Consider the following 20,840-nt stretch of genomic DNA (forward strand, 5'->3'; position numbering starts at 1 on the left):
GTCAAGAGTGGCCATAAAGTTACACGGCATGAATATAATGGACTCACATGTGCTTACTGTACGATTCCTGTATGTCAATCGTCTTTACCTTGATTGCAATCCTCATACAATCCTCAGACGCTGGTTTGCTTTATTCAGCCGAGCAACGTAGTTTGTGCATCATCTGTCTATACAGCGGTGTTTTTTGTTCAGTCTGTATTTCAAACAGCGCGGTGTGTGAGGGCTCGCGCTCTTCAGAAACAATCACAAACGCGTTAATGTGTTAATGTTGACAGCCCTAATATTATATATATATAATATTTTTATATATATATATATATATATATATATATATATATATATAATATAATATTTATATAATATTTTTTTTATACCCAGAGCTTATTTTTTTTATAGGGTTAGTTCACCCAAAAATGAAAATTCTGTCATTAATTACTCACCCTTGTGTCGTTTCAAACCCGCAAGACCTTCGCTCATCTTTGGAACACAAATTAAGATATTTTTGATGAAATCCGAGGGATTATATTCCCTCTTCCAAAAAAAACCCCAACAAAATTACCACATTCAAGGTCCAGAAAAGTAGTAAAGACATTGTTAAAATCGTCAATGTGACTACAGTGGTTTAACCTTAAAGGGATAGTTCACCCAAAAATGAAAATTTGATGTTTATCTGCTTACCCCCAGTGCATCCAAGATGTAGGTGACGTTTTTTCTTCAGGCGATCACAAATGATGATTTTTAACTGCAACCGCTGCCCTCTGTCATTCAAATAATTGCAGTAGATGGGAACTTCATCTATAAGAGTGCATAAACCTTGCTTAGACAAATCCAAATGAAACCCTGCTGCTCGTGACGACACATTGATGTCCTGAGACATGAAACGATCGGTTTGTGCGAGAAACCGAACAGTATTTATATAATTTTTTACCTCTAATACACCACTATGTCCAACTCCGTTCAGCTTCCGGTGAGTGAGGTCTGATCGCGCTCTGACAACGGAAGTGATGTCTTGCGCTCATTGAAGTATATGGGCGAGACATCACTTCCGTCATCACAACGCGTTTTTTGACCTCACTAGCAGGAAGCTGAACGGAGTTGGACATAGTGGTGTATTAGAGGTAAAAAATTATATAAATACTTTTCGGTTTCTCTCACAAACTGATCGTTTCGTGTCTTAGGACATTAATGTGTCGTCACGAGCCGCAGGGTTTAATTTTGATTTGTCGAAGCAAGGTTTATGCACTCTTATAGATGAAGTTCCCATCTACTGCTATTATTTGAATGACAGAGGGCAGCGACAAGAATATTCTTGTCGCTTCATTACATTAAAGTTGAACCACTGTAGTCACGCTGACTATTTTAATGATGTCTTTAGTACTTTTCTGGACCTTAAATGATGTAATTTCGTTGCTTTCTATGGGGGATAAAAAACCTCAGATTTCATTGAAAATATCTTAATTTATGTTCCAAAGATGAACAAAGGTTTGGAACTACATGATGGTGAGTAATTAATGATAGAAATTTCATTTTTGGGTAAACTAACCCTTTAACCCTTTGACGCGTACGATCACACCGGTGTGATCAGTCTTGGCTGGCCCCAGGAGTGTACGATCACACCGGTGTGATTAGAACGTTCAGTGCATTACGCGATCAACTGCCAAATTCAAATGTGCGTGCGCGCTTTAACTGGCGCTAAACCAGAGACGGACACACGCAGCGCTTTTCATATATCACATATATGCAGTGTTTTCAACCAAATAATGTTCATTTCAGGTTTCAGACATTTAAATACACATGAGTACTAACAAAACAATATATTTAGAGTTTGTAAAATACACAATGATGTCTATAGAAGCGGAAATAACAACCCTTTCCATTATAACTTGACAACACGTTTAATTCATATCAGATACGCATTGTGAAAGTAACTTAAAAGCTTACTCTATTCTTCCCCAGTTCACTGGCACACTTACTTTCATGTATTTCGGGAGAAGTGGATAAATTCACGGGTTGTAAATCCAACAGATCCGATTCTCTGCGCGGTGCAAACTAACATGGCGGCGCCCATCGCTCATATGGCTCAACTAACGCGATCATTATAAAGGTGTTTAAACAGCAAAACACACCCACTTGCACATATTTGGCAATCAGAATATTAGATATTTCATGCTATAGTTAACAAATTTGTGAATATTTTAAATAAAAAAGGAAAAATTAAATGAAAGCAGATCATCATTCATACAGTGCTGCGTTGTGTCACGTAACAAGCAATGACGCGTCACCATGGAAACCATAAAGTGATACGTTCTAAATAACGGTCGCCTTAAAAAACTCACGCTGGGGGGTCAGACAGAATATTTGAAACTTACGTGCGAAAGGGTTAAAGTCTACTATTTGTTGAATAGAAAAGAGCAGCCTGGACATTCTTCTAAGTAGCTTCTTTTTTTCTATTTTAATTTCTGAAAAAAAAAAAAAAAAAAAAATACAAATAAAAATAAAAATACCAGTTTAAGTTTCTGAAAATAATAATAATATTGATTTTTTAATAATATACATTAAAAATAAGTTTTATTTTCTGAAAAAAAAAAAAAAAAGTTTTAAATACCAATAACAATTTGAGCAAGGAAAAGTAAGATAAATCTGTAAAAAACACAGGTAATTCTAGTAAAAAAAAGTTATGCAAGAATAAAGCCTGCCGCTTCCATGGGTGGTGTGGCCCTGTGGTTAAAGATCTGGGTAAAAGGTTATAGGTTTGAATACCTCAAGGAGGGATTATTATGCACTAAGCAAGACACTTTTTTAGGATGATTTTCCTTGTAGTAAATATACATGCTTGAAAAGCAGTTTTTGCTAAATGACTCCTTACATACTCTTACATAACACACAAGATTGTGTAAATAAATGTGATTAACTCACCTCTTTCATGAGCACAGACAGAGATTGGCGGCTTTAATCGGTCACACTGGTTGAAGCTTTGGCTGCGTCTGTTCGAGGTTCGAGGTTTACTCTCTCCACTCGTTCCAGCCGCCCTCACAGAGGGGCTCTGAAGCCTGACAAAGAGTTCAGTCAGAACAAACTCAACCTTTCTCTTTAAACAATAACTATTTATGCTGCAATGACCCAAGACTGGAGTGCCAATTATATAAATAAACCTCAGTGACCTTTTTATATTAAAGTCCATATCTGATCATATGATCGAGAACAAAATGACTATTGAAGGGGATTCACGTGTTTTTGGCCCTGAGGAAACAAGACAGGCTTGTGTAGAATCACAAGATCACCAGTAGATGGTGCTGTTGTGTAGTAATTTACTAGGAGGACAAGGAGATGTAAATCAGACACACTGTGATGTTTTATAGAGTGGACGTAGAAATGTGGAAAGCTGACCTAGAGTTCTTTTTCTGAGCAACTGAGAGTCTCACAGCTTTTTTCTGATTGGAGCCTTTTGATGGATGACTTCAAGATCAAGAGGAAAACAAAAGAGAAAGAAAGAAAAGGGGATGAATAGAAGAGTTAGAGAAATAGCAAGTGCTGTTATTGTTAACTAAAACTAAAATGACTCATGTTTTTGAATACACTAACTGAATACACTAAAACTAAAATATTAAAATAAAAAATAAAAAAGCTAAGATTAACAGAAATAGATAGATAAATAAATAAAACTAAATGTAAAAACAATTACAAAAATACATAAAATTACTTAAACATGAAATATGAAAAAATATATAAAAATGAAATCTCATTCAAAATATTATTTTAGTATATAAATAATACTAACAAAACACTGGAAATAACAGAGAACTTGTAAGTTAAAAATGGAAATGAAAGGTTAATCATTGGAAATATTAAGGGTATAAAAAGTTAGAGGAGGAAGAAAAAGAAGTCCAGTGTGACAAGAATCGTATACTTCCCGCCATCCAAATTATTTAAAGATTAAAAATTGATTATTAATTTGTCAATCCAGCTGCTATGCTGTATCCAGTAGATGAGTTGGAGAATAATACCTGGACTGCAGGTCTGTCTGTGTTTTCTGTGCACATGGGGAGGAGGTGTAGTGCTGCTGGATAGGAGAAGGACAGGGAGAGCTACAGGGAGAAGTGTGAGGAGGCAGGGCAGGACTGGCGCATCGGTGGGCCTGGTTGTTCTGGAGCATCTGAACATTGCTGGAGGCCTGTTTCAAAGTCTGCTGCTGCTGCCTGAAGCGCGACAGAATGAAGAAAAGGCCTAAAATGGCTTTCAGATTGCCATTGCGGATCTCTGTGGTTTGGCAGAAAAAGAAAAGAATCTTGTTGGCATCTTGTTTCAAATATTAATGAGCATTAGTTAAGAGTCCGTTCACCTTCGGCACAAAGTCCCTTTATGTTGACTCCTTTAGCAGCCAGGAAGCTCAGACAGGCATCAATGTTCTCAATCTGTTTGAGAGAGAAACACAGACATGCATCAAGAGCTTGCTGTCGGAAATCAAGCCTAATAATCCACTACCCTCGGAAAATGTGACCCCACCATGGCCGGTTTGCACACCACACTCAGGTGTAGAGGAAATATACCCAAACAGATGGTGCTCAATAGGGTAGAGTTGTGGTTTACAACCCTGTGGGTCCGTCCTGTGGTGTTCCTGTGACATTACAATGTATATCCTGACCACAGGCGAGACGACAGACTACAGCAGGCTGGTTAATGCCAGGATTTTAAGGTCAACAAGACCTGCCATTGTCATCCCTGAGGTTGTTTCTTAAAGGGACAGTCTAACCAAAAATTCTGTCATAATATACTCACCCTCATTTGCAGTCATGTATATTTGACTTAAACTGTAGATATTCAGCAAATAGGAACTTAAAGGGTTAGTTCACCCAAAAATGAAAATGATCCCATGATTTACTCACCCTCAAGCCATAGGTGTATATGACTATCTTCTTTTAGATGAACACAATCAGAGATATGCTTAAAAAATATCCTGCTCTTCCAAGCTTTATAATGGTAGTGAATGGGGGGGTCTGATTTTGAAGCCAAAAAAAGTGCATCCATCCATTGTAAAAGTACTCCACATGGCTCCGGAGGGTTAATAAAGGCCTTCTGAAAGGAATAACTAGATAACTATAATAACTAGATGGCCATACACATCTATTTGTAGGGCTGGGACAATACATCGAATCTCGATTCATGATATGAAGAATTTAAAGTGATTCTGATATTTTCCGATATATCGCAATTTTCTTTCGAATCAATTCTGAGCTTAGTTTTTAAACAGCAGATGGCACTACTATATGTGCTTTAGAAACACTCGTACTCTGCTTGCTTCCAGTTCCTTTACACACACCACTTAAACCTAAAATAATCATTCATAAAGTTCGAAAACGTTGAAGCGAATTACAAATCTCGCATTATAAAAGCATTCGGAGCGGAGGTGCAAGTATATTTAACCACTTACATGACTCAGCCGAACGCACGAGCGCTGTCAAGCAGTCTGCTTTATGTGCGTTTGAGAGTGTGCGGTTAAAAACTAGCCTAGAGCGCCATCTGCTGTTAAAACCAAGCTCAGAATTGATCAAAGGGTTAGTTCACCCAAAAATGAAAATTCTGTCATTTATTACTCACCCTCATGCCGTTCCACACCCGTAAGACCTTCATTAATCTTCGGAACACATATTAAGATATTTTAGTTCAAATCTGATGGCTCCGTGAGGCCTCCATAGGTAGTAATGTCACTTCCTCTGTCAAGATCCATAAAGGTACTAAAAATACATCTAAATCAGTTCATGTGAGTACAGTGGCTCAATATTAATATTATAAAGTGCATTTAACCTGCAGTTCAGAGCGCCAAAGTCACTTCAGCCGTTCCGATTCATGATTCGATACACTGATTCATTATGCTTCGATGCTTCCTGAAGCAGTGTTTTGAAATCGGTCATCACTAAATAAGTCGTTATTTTGTTTTTTTGGTGCACCAAAAATATTCTCGTCGCTTTATAATATTAATATTGAACCACTGTACTCACATGAACTGATTTAAATATGTTTTTAGTATCTTTATGGATCTTGACAGAGGAAATGACATTACTCCCTATGAAGGCCTCACTGAGCCATCGGATTTGAACTAATATATCTTAATTTGTGTTCCGAAGATTAATGAAGGTCTTACGGGTGTGGAACGGAATTTTCATTTTTGGGTGAACTAACCCTTTAAAGAGAGAAAATATCAGGATCGATCCAGATTCATTGTATCGTTTGAGAATCAATGTATCGTCCCAGCCCTATAGATTTGCAGTGGAAAAGTAACCCCTGAACCGACGCACAACGTATTGATGAACGCGGAAATGCAGAGGATAGAGCAAAACAAAACACCGGTCACGAATTACAAGTCTATCTTCTAAATAAGAGAAAAGGAGCTTGAGTTTGTTGCAAAGCTCTATTTGTTTGAACCGTAAGAGGCGTCTAAGCTTACGCTATTCCATGTCATACATCGCGTCACGGGTTACAAGTTGGCTTGTGCAGTATGCGTAGTGTCGTCTGCTGGAAGCTACTTATTTTAGGTTATAAAGTTTTAAATATGTATATTTTTCTTAAAAAACAAAAACAAAAAAACATTGCTTCATTCCAGAAGGCCTTTATTATCCCCTTGGAGCCGTATGGATTATTTTTATGATGGATGGATGCATTTTTTGGGGGCTTCAAAATCGGGCCCCCCTTTCACTGCAATTATAAAGATTGGAAGAGCCAGGATATTTTTAAACATATCTCCGGTTGTATTCGGCTTGAGGATGAGTAAATCACTGGGTAATTTTCATTTCTGAGTGAACCATCCCTTTAAATTTCAGTGTGTTCCTCAAACAAAGCCTTGTAATATAGAGCACATTCTGTATGGACTACCTTTATGGTGCTAATTGAAATAAAGCTGATTAAAATAAAGCTAAAATTATAAAATAAAATATAAATATTACATTAAAAAATTTGAAATGTCGTCTTAGCAACTAACTGAAATAAAATAAGTTGAAGTACTACAACTATAACTAATTGAACGGGATACATTTTTTTAAAACGTTTCGGCAATCATATTCGGATATCCGGGTCTTAACAAAGGCTATTATCTAACACGGATGTCTTTAATAATCTTTAACTGTGCAATAGTACAAAACTCTCTTGATAACAATTACAAAAGAACAATAAAAAATATTGCATATTTTGTTGCCCTTTGGAACTTGGAAGATTTCATTTTGAGCAGGTGCTTTTTACTATCATCACTGTCACCATCAGAGGTCATTTCTACCATATTCTCAAAACTATGGTTTTCAATATCTTCAAAAACAATATTTTGATCACTGACAGCTTCTTCACCAGATTTACCATCAAGTGACAGTGATATCTGATTGTGAGTTCAACAGATTGTGGTACAAGCAGTACAGAAATAAAAAATTGAGTACCATTTGTGAGCGACTCTCTGGGAATCCGTTGATATCTGCAATCTTCTCGTTTGCTGAATGGAAAAAAGAAAACGGAGGCACTGAATTAAAGTAACACCTAAATGGTTTTATGAACACATCATCCACTTGGTGTGGTCTTCAGGTTTTTGTATTTGTAATAGGAACGAGAATAGGAATGCGTATCCTCCTCTGGTATATATTTATTACATTTTGGCTTAATAAAATGTTCACAACTCAGTTTGTAGCCTCATAAACCATCGACAAATTGGCCCTTTTCAGAATCTGATCTCATAAAACAGCTTCAGAACATAACAAAGGTGGTGAGTTTTCTTGATACTTATGTGTGTCCATTTCTTTCCCAGTCCACCTCCTCTACCTACTTATTATGGTTAGATTTACTGGTATGGTGGAGCAAAATTGTAGGTTTTATGTATTAGTTTTTTTCTGAAGGAAGAAGAGGGGTTTGTTGAAGTATGGAAAATGATTTTTTTAATATCTTTAATCTTACCTACAACCTGAATGATTTCTGCCAACAAAACGCCATCGGCAACATCCTGTTGGAGGTCTTTAATCAGGCGTGTGTGTCCGGACTTGGCTAGGTAGTGGTTGGCCCAATCTGTATAAATCTATTCATCCAAAGAAAAATAGAGAGAGACCGAATCAGGAAAAGGCACTTAACATCTAACTCTGGGTTTAGAGCTTACATGGATGAAAGACAAACGCCACATTGTGGTCCATCAGTTACCATTTAAACATCAGAGAGTAGACAGGGAGATTTCCAAGAAAATTAATATAAGCAAACTGACAAAAGGGTCTGGAATATCAGGTTGTACATCAAATTTTTTTTATAAAAAATAAAAAAAAATAAAAAAAAAAATAATATATATATATATATATATATATATATATATATATATATATATATATATATATATATATATATATATATATATATATATCTTGAAACATTAACACAAAAAGTGATAAACAATTTAAACAGTAGTATGCTATCTTTGGGAACATTTGATTATTTACCATTTTTAATCTAACTATTTTTTGCATTAAAAATAGCAAAAATGTGTAAATAATAATAATAATAATAGTATTGTATTTATTTGAATAAATATTTTTAAATCTTTAAAATATAAACATTTTTATATAAACAATGGCAGTCTGATGAAAAATGTTATTGTTAAATATATATTTTTTATAAAAAATACATTAAAATGTATATTTATATAATGTATAAAAAGATAATATATATACACAAAATATAAATGAAAAAAATGGCAGTCTGAATAAATTTCATAATATTTGTTGTCGTTATTTGAATATATTTAAAAAAAAAAAAAAAAAAAAAAAGTGGTTATTACTACTTCCGGATCATTCACCACTCTCAAAAATGATAGATGAAGTTAGGCACATTGCATTGTGTGATACAGTATCCAATGTTGTGTGCTGTAGTTGTATAATACAGAATTAATTGTGTATTTTATGCATACAAAACATTTGAATACTTTGTATGGTATACATACAGCAAAATTAGCATGTGTAATATGGTACTATGCCATTCCAAACATAACTGATGCCTTTTTTATTTTCTTCATAATCATCACGCAACTACAAATGTGAGCATTGGGAGGCAGCACAGTATCAATAGGACCCTAGTCTCTGACTACCACTAGTACAGAGGTCAGAAATAAAGGGCTGTAGGTGTTTTGTTGCTGGTGTAGTTATGTCTAAATGGGTCTAAATGGGACATAAGAACTGGTGTGACTGCATATCATGCAGATCAGGGTCAAGCATGGACCATTTCAAACTGGAGCCACTGCTGGTTTTAATACAGAGACTCCTTGTGAGTTCTGCAGGGGGCTGTTTGTATTTCTGCCCACAGAGCCTGGAGAACCGCTCCACCCCTTCACTGTAAACAAAACCTCTAGGCTGCGGTGGACAGCATGTGGGAATAATAATCTTGAATAATAAAAACATAGGGGAAGAGGTATGCGTAACCAGGTTCCATGTTAACATGAAAATGCATTACATGGTTAACGCAATAACATTAGAACAAATCAGCATTTAGCCAGCATGTTCTGTTTGGTGTCCAAAAGACCCCACAGTCATTTTAATAAATTGAACATATTGGTTAATACTTTATCTATTCTTATGAGAACTGTTCATAAATGACAATCTCAACCAAAAAAAGAAGGGTTAAAGGGCTAGTTCACCCAAAAATTAATTACTCACCCTCATGTCGTTCCACATCCGTAAGACCTTCATTCATCTTCGGAACACAAATTAAGATATTTTTTCATTCGGAGCGTGTATCAACCTGCCAAAGTCACATGATTTCAGTAAATGAGGCTTCATTACGTCATAAGTGTTTCAAAATTTCAGCGGTTCACCACAGGGGGGCGTGACTTTGGCAGTTTGATACGCACTCCGAACCATTGATTCGAAACAAAAGATTCGTAAAGCTTTGAAGCTTCGCAAAGCAGTGTTTTGACATCGCCCATCACTAGATATTGTTGAATAAAGTCTTTTTTTTTTTTTTTTTCCAGCGCACAAAAAGTATTCTCGTCGCTTCATAACATTAAGGTTGAACCACTGTAGTCACATGAACTGGGCATAACTGAAAGTGTTAATTGTCTTGCTGGCAATGGAGGCTCCACTGAGCCATTGGATTTTATGAAAAATATCTTAATTTGTGTTCCGAAGATGAATGAAGGTCTTACAGTGTGGAACGACATGAGGGTGAGTGATTAATGACAGAATTTTTTATTTTTGGGAGAACCAACCCTTTAAGATTCAAGAGTAATCAAGAGTGTTTTGATGGTCAATCGACTAAAAACTAAAGACTAAAATTTTAAAAGGTATTTTACAATAACACTGCTAAAAACAAGACACTTCCAAAAAACTAAAAGTAAAGTACCATGGTATTACCATGGTTTTGTTGGACTTTTACCATGCTAATGCCATTTATCACAGTATCACAGACTTGGAATACCATGTAAATACCAAATTTAAATATGAATACCGAATTAAGGTACTATTTGGCATTTGGATAGCATCACCAAACTGGAACCGCCAAAAAAAAAAAAAAAAAAAAAAAACAGAGCAAAGCTGCTACATTGAATTTCTCCATTTAAGGTTCCATTCAAGTTTTTAAAGATCAGCTCAATAAAACACAAGCAATTCAATTTGTGCAGGACAATTTAGAGAGCAAAAAGTGCTCCCTAAACTTGTGTAATGGACTTTCCATTCCTTGTCTTTTTTGGTAATTCCCATAATTTCCAAACACAAGACTAAAAGCAGATATTTAACGAACTAGTAATGGCAATCGTCACGTTGTTTTACAAGGCAGTCAACCATGTCTGAAATGGCAACCTAATCCTCACACCAACGCTGTCCCAAAACACATTCAGTGACATCTGCGTTAATGAGAAGCATTTTCCAGCTTCCTAGCCAGAACAAAGAAGGACAGAGGTGAAGTCTGAGGGCATAGAAATATATTAGTACGAGTGTTTGCTAAAGGGTGCCCACTACTGGCCTCTGGGATTGGTGTGTGTAGCGTCCCATCCATATGGCCAAATGCCCACCTGCAGTGCGGCTCACCGCCACTAATGGAGCACTGTAGTAAAACCTCCATGACCGTGTCTATGTGTGCGTGTGTGCTGTAATTACAGGCCAACTGGCTGAGCTTTTCATTCTGCCCCGCCACATGAAGAACTTGGCTCTTCGCTGTCTTCAAAGCTCTACTGAACGTATGAAGCTATATAAGCACATGTACGCATACACACATAGACATAAACTTACACACTGCTGCCGCTGACCAAAGGAAGAACATTGCGACTTTTCATAGGCAATTTGCTTTGACCAGGTCAGCAGGATCTATTCTTACAAAGCATAATATTTTTAACATGTAAATGTATAAACACATGAGCTTTCAGCGGGAAGCTCTACAAACAGCAGTCACAATGGTGGTAATGTGGTCAAAGAGAAACGGTTTCGAAGACATGAATACAATTTACACACATATTGTGGCGTAGTGTTATTCCTACACCATCCCTACAGTTGCTGTAGGTCAAGTCATGGTGGGTACATCGCATAGACAAGCTTTACTCTGCAAAATGTTTTTGTTTGTCATGCTGAAGTTCAAACTTTGCAGATACAAATACATGGGTTTTTCTGTTCATTAATATTCCAAAAAACACAATTAGCACCTTGGATGGAAGCCTGTTTCCACCATAGAGTAAAAAATAAATGATAGGTTTTTGTATAAAGTTATATTGTGAGATTTAAAAACAAAATATCATTTTGAGATATAAAGTAACACTGTGAGAGAGATTAAAAGTCACAATTGTGAAATATATAGTTGCAACTACAAGAAACAAAGTCGTAGTTGTGAGATATAAAGTCGCAATTGTGAGAAACATTCAAAAATGTCAGATATAAAACAGCAAGAAACAGTTGTAATTGTGACATTTAAAGCTACATTGCGAGATGTTAAGTTGCAAATATAAGAAACATTCCCAATTGTGAGATAAAAAGTTACAAGAAAGTTGTAGTTGCGAGATAAAAAGTAGCAATTAAAAAAAACAAAGTTGTAATTGTGAGATATAAACTCACATTGTGAGATATAAAGTTGCAAGTATGAGAAACAGTCGAAAATGTCAAATATAAACCAGTAATTACAAGAATCAGTCATAACTGTGAGATTTAAAGTAACATTGTGAGATATAAAGTTGCAAAAATAAGAGTCTCAATTATGAGATAAAAAGTTACAAGAAAGTTGTAGTTGCAAGATAAAAAGTAGCAATTACAAGAAACAAAGTTGTAATTGTGAGATTTAAAGTCACATTGCGAGATATAAAGTTACAAATACAAGAAAGTCTCAATTATGAGATAAAAAGTTACAAGAAAGTTGTAGTTGCAAGATAAAAAGTAGCAATTACAAGAAACAAAGTTGTAATTTTGAGATTTAAAGTCACACTGCGAGATATAAAGTTACAAAAATAAGAAAGTCTCAATTATGAGATAAAAAGTTATGAGAAAATTGTAGTTGCAAGATAAAAAGTAGCAATTACAAGAAACAAAGTTGTAATTGTGAGTTTTAAAGTCACATTGCGAGATATAAAGTTACAAAAATAAGAAAGTCTCAATTATGAGATAAAAAGTTATGAGAAAATTGTAGTTGCAAGATAAAAAGTAGCAATTACAAGAAACAAAGTTGTAATTGTGAGTTTTAAAGTCACATTGCGAGATATAAAGTTACAAAAATAAGAAAGTCTCAATTATGAGATAAAAAGTTACGATAAAATTGTAGTTGCAAGATAAAAAGTAGCAATTACAAGAAACAAAGTTGTAATTGTGAGATATAGTCACATTGCGAGATATCAAGTTGCAATTGCGAGAAGCAAGTCACACTGCAAAATATAAAGTCGCAAGTATAAGAAACAGTCACATTTTTTCGATAAAAAGTTACGAGAAAGTTATAGGTATGTACGAGAAAGAGTCATTTTAACATATAAAGTAGCCATTACAAGACACAAAAAAGTGAAAATTCACAATGCAAGATCATAACTCAAGTATGAGAAACAAAGTCGCAATTGTGAGATATAAAGTTGCCATTATGAGAAACAAAGTTGTAATTGTCATAATTACAAGAAAAACCTGTTGTAGTCAATTATATTTTTGATGAAACAATCAAAAGCACTATAAAAATGAAATGAGCAACAACTTATTGACCTAGTGGTCAATGCACAAATTATTTACTACTTTTTCTTTAAACCAAGTATAAAACTGTCTGAGGGTGGAATCAAACTATCCCTACAGGAAGATAATCTATTAGAACAAGAATCAATGCAACCACAAAGCCACATACAAATTAAGCATCAGTGTTCCAACCTGAGGGTCTCCTGATGTTTCTTTGGCAGTCTGGTACTTTTTCTGTAAAGCTGCAGTGCCTTGAATTTGCTGTCTGGAGATGGGAGACTTCAGGGGGATGAGGCTGGGCTGCATGGGCTTCAGAGGTCCATTCTGGTGGGTCGCTACCCTAGATGGAATGGGTAGAGCGGTACCATGCATGGGTTTGGGCAATCCTGACTTCATCTTGGAGGCGACTAGAATAGCAGGCATTTTCTTATCCTTTTACATTCAACCACGCACACGCTGGCAAAAAGTTGTCTGGTTGCAGAGGCACAAGTCTCGGAGCAACCGCACACGCTGACTTAACAGCTGGAGCAATGCAGTGGGAAGTGTGTCCACAAACTACATTCATGCAGCACTGGAAAGCTTGGCAGCACACAGACGTCTTGCTAAACCTTCTAATAATGTGATTTTCCCATGACAATCAGCCAAATCCTTCCCCGTCATCAGCATCTTCAGTGTTTTTCTTGTCCAATGAAGCTCTACTCCATATTTGAGTTGAGATCTGGACTCCGCCCGCCACCTGCTCCTAGTTCCACAGCAGCGAGGAGTCGCCCAATATAGCCCAGCGCAGCCGCTGATGAGAAGCGGACACTCTCTGGCAGGCAGAAATCACAGATAAGTGGGAAGGCAGGATGCAATTTGTTGTCAGAGCAGAAGAAACCTACAGTTTGAACATGGAAGTGTAACCAGCCTCCAGATGCAGTGGCAGCAAGGCATGACTCTCAAGCTTGAGAAGGATTAACAAGCCATTAGCAAGACAGCAGATGTGTCTTATGGGAAAACTAGACGCTAACACCCCTGGGTGACAGCCTAATCAACCATAATATCACCCTTCTTGCCAATGCACCAGAGAAACGGACAATTAGCAAGCAAAGAAGTAAAGTCTTGCTTTAGCTTACAGCTTTTAAAACTTTTAAAACCCTTAAATATGACTTTTTTCAAAATATTAAAGGCAACTGCATAATTTAATAATCAACACATTAAAATAATTGTGATTAATGTCATGATTTCCAAAGCAGAATTTTTAAAGTGTAAAAAATATATTAAAATAAATAAATATTATAATATATACACATACATTTTTTGTAATATTTAAATAAAATTTTAAAAATGTTTAAAAATAACTATAACTGTTATAAACAATAAATATAAAATATATAAAAATAATTAGAATTATTAGTGTATATATATATATATATATATATATATATATTATAATTAAATAAAAATTACAAATGTTTATATAACAAAAATATATATTTAAAATGTAAAAATTATTAGAATAATAATTTGAATTTTAATGTTTATATTTAACATATATATTTTAAATATAAAGATATATAAAAATAAATAATTATTAGAGTAATTATTCAAATATTTAAATAGAATAATAAAACGTTTTCCCAATTTGAAAACCCCTCTCACTCTAATTCTGTTCCAAGAAAATCCAAATGGATACTTTTTAATAATCTGGCTTTGCGATCATAACTAACTACAAGTACAACTAAATGAGGCAAAATGGTAAGGAGAATTGTTTGTTCTTGTTGTCATCTCAACAAAGCAATTTACCCACTGCCAAAAACATCTATTAGGTATTATTAAAATCAGTAAAAGACCCAAACTGCCTCGAAGCCTAAGTATTTTTACTTGCAGTTAAAATGTTGTATGCGGTTTTACCATGATTGAAATGTTAAGTCTCATTCGCCCGTTTTTTCGGAAGTCGCTGAATTCCCATGCCCGGTTGCGTTTCTAACAGCCTGCTGAGAGAGGGAGTGTTTGGTTATTCACGCAGCCCGAGCCGAGGCTTTGGGAGGATGAAATTCTGTTGGAGCAGCAGTTTTGAGTGTCTGCAGATTGAACCCAATAATCCCTGTGGGGACGAGTGAAACCCACCGCCTCTCTGCAGCCGGGCACTGATGCATTGTTTCCTCAGAGAGAACCACTGTTCACCGACTCCAACACTATGTTGAATGTGCAAAACTGGAGATGATGCCAGTCCAGCATGGATCTCAAAAACCGAAATATTAACTACTACTGAACAGATGTGTTAGCCAATGTTTACTTATAAACAGAGCAATGAAAATGGGTGATATCTCAAGCTCATCTCAACAGGTGCAAAAGATCCAAATTCTGTGACTACTGCACTAAACCCTCCTCTTGTCTTCCATTGGTTGAACAACAAACAGATATTTTTGCACCAATGTTGGCGTGTTGGACTTGGATTCTCATTATACTCATTTCAGATCATTAAAACAGCACTGGGAATCAAGCAGAGGACACAGTAATAAACCTACTGCAGGAATGGTGGGTGGTAGGTGCAGGTTGCTAGGTTGAGGCTTTGGTAAACACACATGTGCAACCACAACACACAGCATGGGATCAATTTTACAGACCCATGTTGTTAAACCGGATTTGATCATTGAACCCACAAGAATACTCCTTGAAGGCAAACTGCTTTTGGACGGCAACATCTATAGCAGTAGCACATGACCAATCTATTTCACCCACATTTCATTTTTTAAAATCCTTCAAGTCCTTAAATGGGCTATATGTAGAATTATTAGCATGGTGGCCGTTAAGTGAACTGCAGCCATCAAAGGAAAATTAACAGTTTTTCCATCTACATAGTAATAAATAGATTTGGGCTAGCAAGTAAAAGGGATGGATGGATGGATTTTTCCTGAGATATTGGGTAAAAAGATGGATGGATGATGAATTGTTTCTTAGATATTGGGTAAAAAGATGGATGGATGATTGATGGATGAATGAATTTTTTCTTATATATTGAGTAAAAAGATGGATGGATGGATGGATGGATGGATGGATGGATGGATGGATGGATTTTTTTCTTAGATATTGAATGGATGGATGGATTTATTTTTTCTTAGATATTGGATGGATGGATGGATGGATGGATGGATTTTTTCTAAGATATTGGGTAAAAAGATGGATGGATGATGGATGGATGGAAGATGATTTTTTTCTTAGATACTGGGTAAAAAGATGGATGGATGATGGTTGGATGGATGGATGGATGGATGAATTTTTTCTTAGATACTGGGTAAAAAGATGGATGATGGATGGATGGATGGATGAATTTTTTCTTAGATATTGGGTAAAAAAGATTGCTGGATGATGGATGGATGGATAGATGATTTTTTTCTTAGATATTGGGTAAAGAGTTGGAAGGATTGATGGATGAAGAATGGATGGATGGATGGATGGATTTTTCTTAGATATTGGGTAAAAAGATGGAGGAATGGATGGATGATGAATGGATGGATGGATGGATGGATTTTTCTTAGATATTGGGTAAAAAGATGGATGGATGGATGGACTAACTGAAAATAAAATAGAAACTAATTTCAAAACAATATTGTAACAAGACTTCTGTAACAAGCTAACAAAATTTCTTTTACTTTATCCACCATCTTAGCTTCACACAATGCAATCTCTATGAAAGATATATACACTGCTTTAAAATATGGCCAAAATTGAAGCTTTAATGCTGTTTCTATAGGCAGCTTGCTAGGTTATGGAACAGCAAATTATCATATTTCCTCTTTAAGACCAGAGAAAGTCTGTGCACACCACAGGGGGTCATCTGACACTGACTGTCCAGTTCATTAACAACTCTTTCACCAAAGTTAGCCTTTAAACAGAGCCCAAGAGAATCAGCTTAATCCATATGGTCACTTGTTGTGAGTGGACATCTGCCCACTTCACACTCAATATGTTTCTGTGGACAGAGTGTGCCAGGTTACTTCTTAGGACACAGTTACATTAAACAGTAAGGACAGGTCAGCATCACGCTGGTCTCGGGATGGACAATGAACCTGCTGAACCTACGGTGTCTAGCATTATCCTGTTACCAGTGTAACAGTGTATAACTTTACGAAAGTAGCAAGTTATCACCATGCTACACTTTTAAAAATAAAGGTTCCTTAAAATGCATCGATTAGTGGTTCAACGAATAATATAACTCATTATGTTTTTGAGTCACGGGTCGGATCAGTTTTTGGATTAGCAAAAAAAAAAAAAAAAAAAAAAGAACAAAAACAATTACAAGCATCGATAAATACAATATAACAAAGTAAGGTCTAACTGTGGTATTCAGGTACAGAAATGTAATAATTAGGCCTAAATGTAAAATTCCACTGTAGTGTTCACTGTATAAATTAAATCTAGATTAATCTTTGTTAAAGCTGTGTTTTGTTGATTGATTATCATTAATGATACAGTCAGCAGGAGGTATTTATAGGCTGCTGTCACTTTAAGACCTAATGCACAGATCCAATATAATGATGCACATCCGAGTTCTTTCTCAACTGCTTACATTCACTTAAGACATAACCGACTGTGTTTACAAGAATACTTGCCGAGACAGGTATTTTGACAATTTTGTGTGTATGTATCCGTTCAACCACAAGGAATTGTGAAAGAGGAAACGTGCATCAGGTGTGTGCGGCTGTGTGCACATAACAGCGTGCAAGCACTGAATTGAGTTCTCTTTTGCTTCTTCTTGCATTGGAATATTTTCAAATTGCTTGCATATGTAAATTGGTGTGACAAAACACATGTAAATGATAAACTTTCGATTTATAATGGTTAAACTTTGCAATCCGCAAATCACATGCGTGCCGAACCATGGGGGTCAACAATACGTTCAACCCCAAATATCGACGTTTTACCTTTAGCATCAATAGAAACTTTCCATTGCACAAAATATTGTTTACAGTGGAAAAAGGTTATTTAGATTTTTCAAATGTTCTCTTAAGAACTGATTGATTCAAAGGTTCTTCTATGGCATCACTCACGAAAACCCACTTTTGGAACAATTTGAACCAGAGGGCATCAATGGACCATATCAGACAAAAGTGTGTGCAGGATGTGAAACAGACACACCACTTCAGCAAATCTCCACAGTGCTGCTGCCGGACAGTCACAGGACAATCAGCTACACTCTTGCTGACCGAAACACAATCACGTCCGGAACCAAAACTATGCAGGCACTTTGAGGTACATCTTCATGCATACGTGGACACACTTGCTCCCATTCCTGTTGGTAATTCAGATAATACAGTATATTCAGGCATATTCTTCAATACTGTCCAACATTAAACCGAGCACATGGCCAAATGTCAGCTGCACATCGACAGTGGCAAGCTTCTGCTGAACAGGATGCAGACCCAGAGATAGCGATACACTATCAGGAGAATGACTGATGCCAAAAGCAGTCCGTAGTGCTTTTTAAAAACTACTCAGAGACGTGCCTCTTCAGAAACATTAGGTCTCTTATTTCAAAAGATTATAATTATCAGTGTTTTTGCCACATATTGCTATGCATTCATTGTCTATTGAAAAACATTTTACTCTCCTGAAATTAAAGTAGATATTTTAAAGACAGGTGGCACTTCATAAATCAATCATTCAACCAAACTTAATAATGAATTTTTAAGATGTGCCCATAGTGGTCATCAGCAAAAGATGGTTAAACCTAGAGTTTGACCTAGTAAACTCAGGGTCATTATGGAGGTCTGTTCCACCCCATGCATTTCCTTTCACAAGCTCGGCGAGAGGCAGCAGACGGACTCTTGGCACTGCAGTTTATTCCACTTTTCCAAGCCAATGATTAGATTACAGTTTGCATGCCAATTCAGCAAACAATCTTGTTACAGGCTTATATGCTGGGTGCAGGGACAGAAAGATCACACCTGTGATCTGAGGGATCACAGCTAAATACACTGCCATTCATGTCAAATGTAAACAGTGGTGATACAATGTTCATGTAAATATCCTTTTAAGCATAAATATTCTTTAAAGGTATATTTCAATCAAAAATTAAATGTGGGTAAGTATTAAATGAGTAAATGATCCTTTTAACTTTGCGTTGCCATTCAGCAAGAGACTCTCAAAATGATTTGACTTTCATTTCATAAATGTTCTTTTCCACAAAACAGAGACGAAGGAGACAATGGAGAAAAAGGACAAAGGAGGAGTCTCTACAGTAACAAGGTGTTTCCAAAGTAAATGAACGTGTTGTTTTGCTAAGAATCAAACACAGAAGGTCACACCAAACACCACCTGCTTTTGAATCCTCTTACCACGACCACACATCTCCAGCTCAGTCTGCAGTCAGCAATGATAAGCAACATTCACAAACTGCTGATAGCATAAGAGCTTTAGTGACATATCACACAAGATTAGAATCTTAGCCTAATGCTTATTAGCCTGTTAGCATGTACACCCATGCCACATTTGCAGCTGGAGGTTTAATCTGTGAAAACATTGCTTGCTTGTTGTGATGAAAAGCTTTAAAATGAACTGGAGCTTATGAACACTAGAGATCAACCTTGAAAAACAATATTCATTATGAATATTTTTTTACATTTTTAAGTTTTTTAAAGGTGCAATGTGTAAATTTTAGGAGGACCTATTGACAGAGATGCAATATAATATACATAACTATGTTTTCAGTGGTGTATAAAGACCTTACATAATGAACCGTTATGTTTTTATTACCTTAGAATGAGCCATTTCTATCTACATACACCGTGGGTCGGCATTTTGCGCCGGCATGTTTCTACAGTAGCCCTAAACGGACAAACTGCTCTACAGAGCATGTTTGCTTGAGTAGCTACTCTCTGCTGTCTCAGAAGATGACATTTTTGTCCTGTGTTGGCCACCGTAGATTCTCTATACTGCAATTCGCAACTTCACTGCTAGATGCCGCTAAAATTTACACACTGCACCTTTAATTAATAGTGTTATTTTATTATAATAAATCAATTATTACTATTGTAGATGCATTACTATGGCAAAAATACATTAGTAATAGAAGTATTATTATAGCTATCATTATAACTACTAATTATAATTAAAATGATTATAAATATTTTTATTCAATAATATTATTTCTAATTATAAATAACTATTTATTAATTGTTATTAATAATTATAAATAACTATTTATTAATATTTTATATAATAAATTAGCATTACTTTATTATCAAAACTATTTTTAAATAATTGTTAATCATTATAACTATTTATTTTATATAATAAATTAGTATGACTTTATTACTATTAATAGTAGTAGTAGTAGTAGTAGTAATTAATAATTACTAATAATTACTATGAGTAATAGTAATAATATTAAAGAATTAATAATATGTTATTTATATAATTATAAACAACTATTATTAAATTAAATCATTTAATAAATAAAATTATTATTATTATTATATTTTTAAAAACAATTGTTTAAAATTGTTTATAAAAATCATTATATTATATAACAGCTATTTATTATGTAAATGATAAATTATTATTAAATTATTATCTGATATTAATTTACAAAAAAATAAAAAGGTGTGAATATAAGTAAAAAAAAGCAAACAAACCAATTATCATGTGATCATAAAAATGTAATCAAAAGATGTTAAATTTTATAAAATGTACTAATTTACAAAAATAAAATGAATATAATATTTA

At 35.3% G+C, this 20,840-nt stretch overlaps 1 protein-coding gene across 1 annotated transcript in view; it reads right to left on the reverse strand.

Annotated features, from left to right (window-relative positions):
• The window catches only part of nav2b (neuron navigator 2b), an 87,207-nt gene extending 73,654 nt beyond the window's left edge, over positions 1 to 13,553 (reverse strand). Inside the window, exons 1-7 of the mRNA XM_067380675.1 lie at positions 13,323 to 13,553; positions 7,927 to 8,044; positions 7,419 to 7,471; positions 4,340 to 4,412; positions 4,005 to 4,257; positions 3,388 to 3,456; positions 2,917 to 3,050 (exon numbers count right to left, since the gene is read on the reverse strand). Coding sequence (XP_067236776.1) covers positions 2,917 to 3,050; positions 3,388 to 3,456; positions 4,005 to 4,257; positions 4,340 to 4,412; positions 7,419 to 7,471; positions 7,927 to 8,044; positions 13,323 to 13,553 — 931 coding nt within the window. The remainder of the gene's footprint in view (positions 1 to 2,916; positions 3,051 to 3,387; positions 3,457 to 4,004; positions 4,258 to 4,339; positions 4,413 to 7,418; positions 7,472 to 7,926; positions 8,045 to 13,322) is intronic.
• Between the last annotated feature and the right edge of the window lie 7,287 nt (positions 13,554 to 20,840).

The sequence above is a fragment of the Chanodichthys erythropterus genome, chromosome 24 (assembly GCF_024489055.1).
Source record: "Chanodichthys erythropterus isolate Z2021 chromosome 24, ASM2448905v1, whole genome shotgun sequence".
Classification (NCBI taxonomy): Eukaryota; Metazoa; Chordata; class Actinopteri; order Cypriniformes; family Xenocyprididae; genus Chanodichthys; species Chanodichthys erythropterus.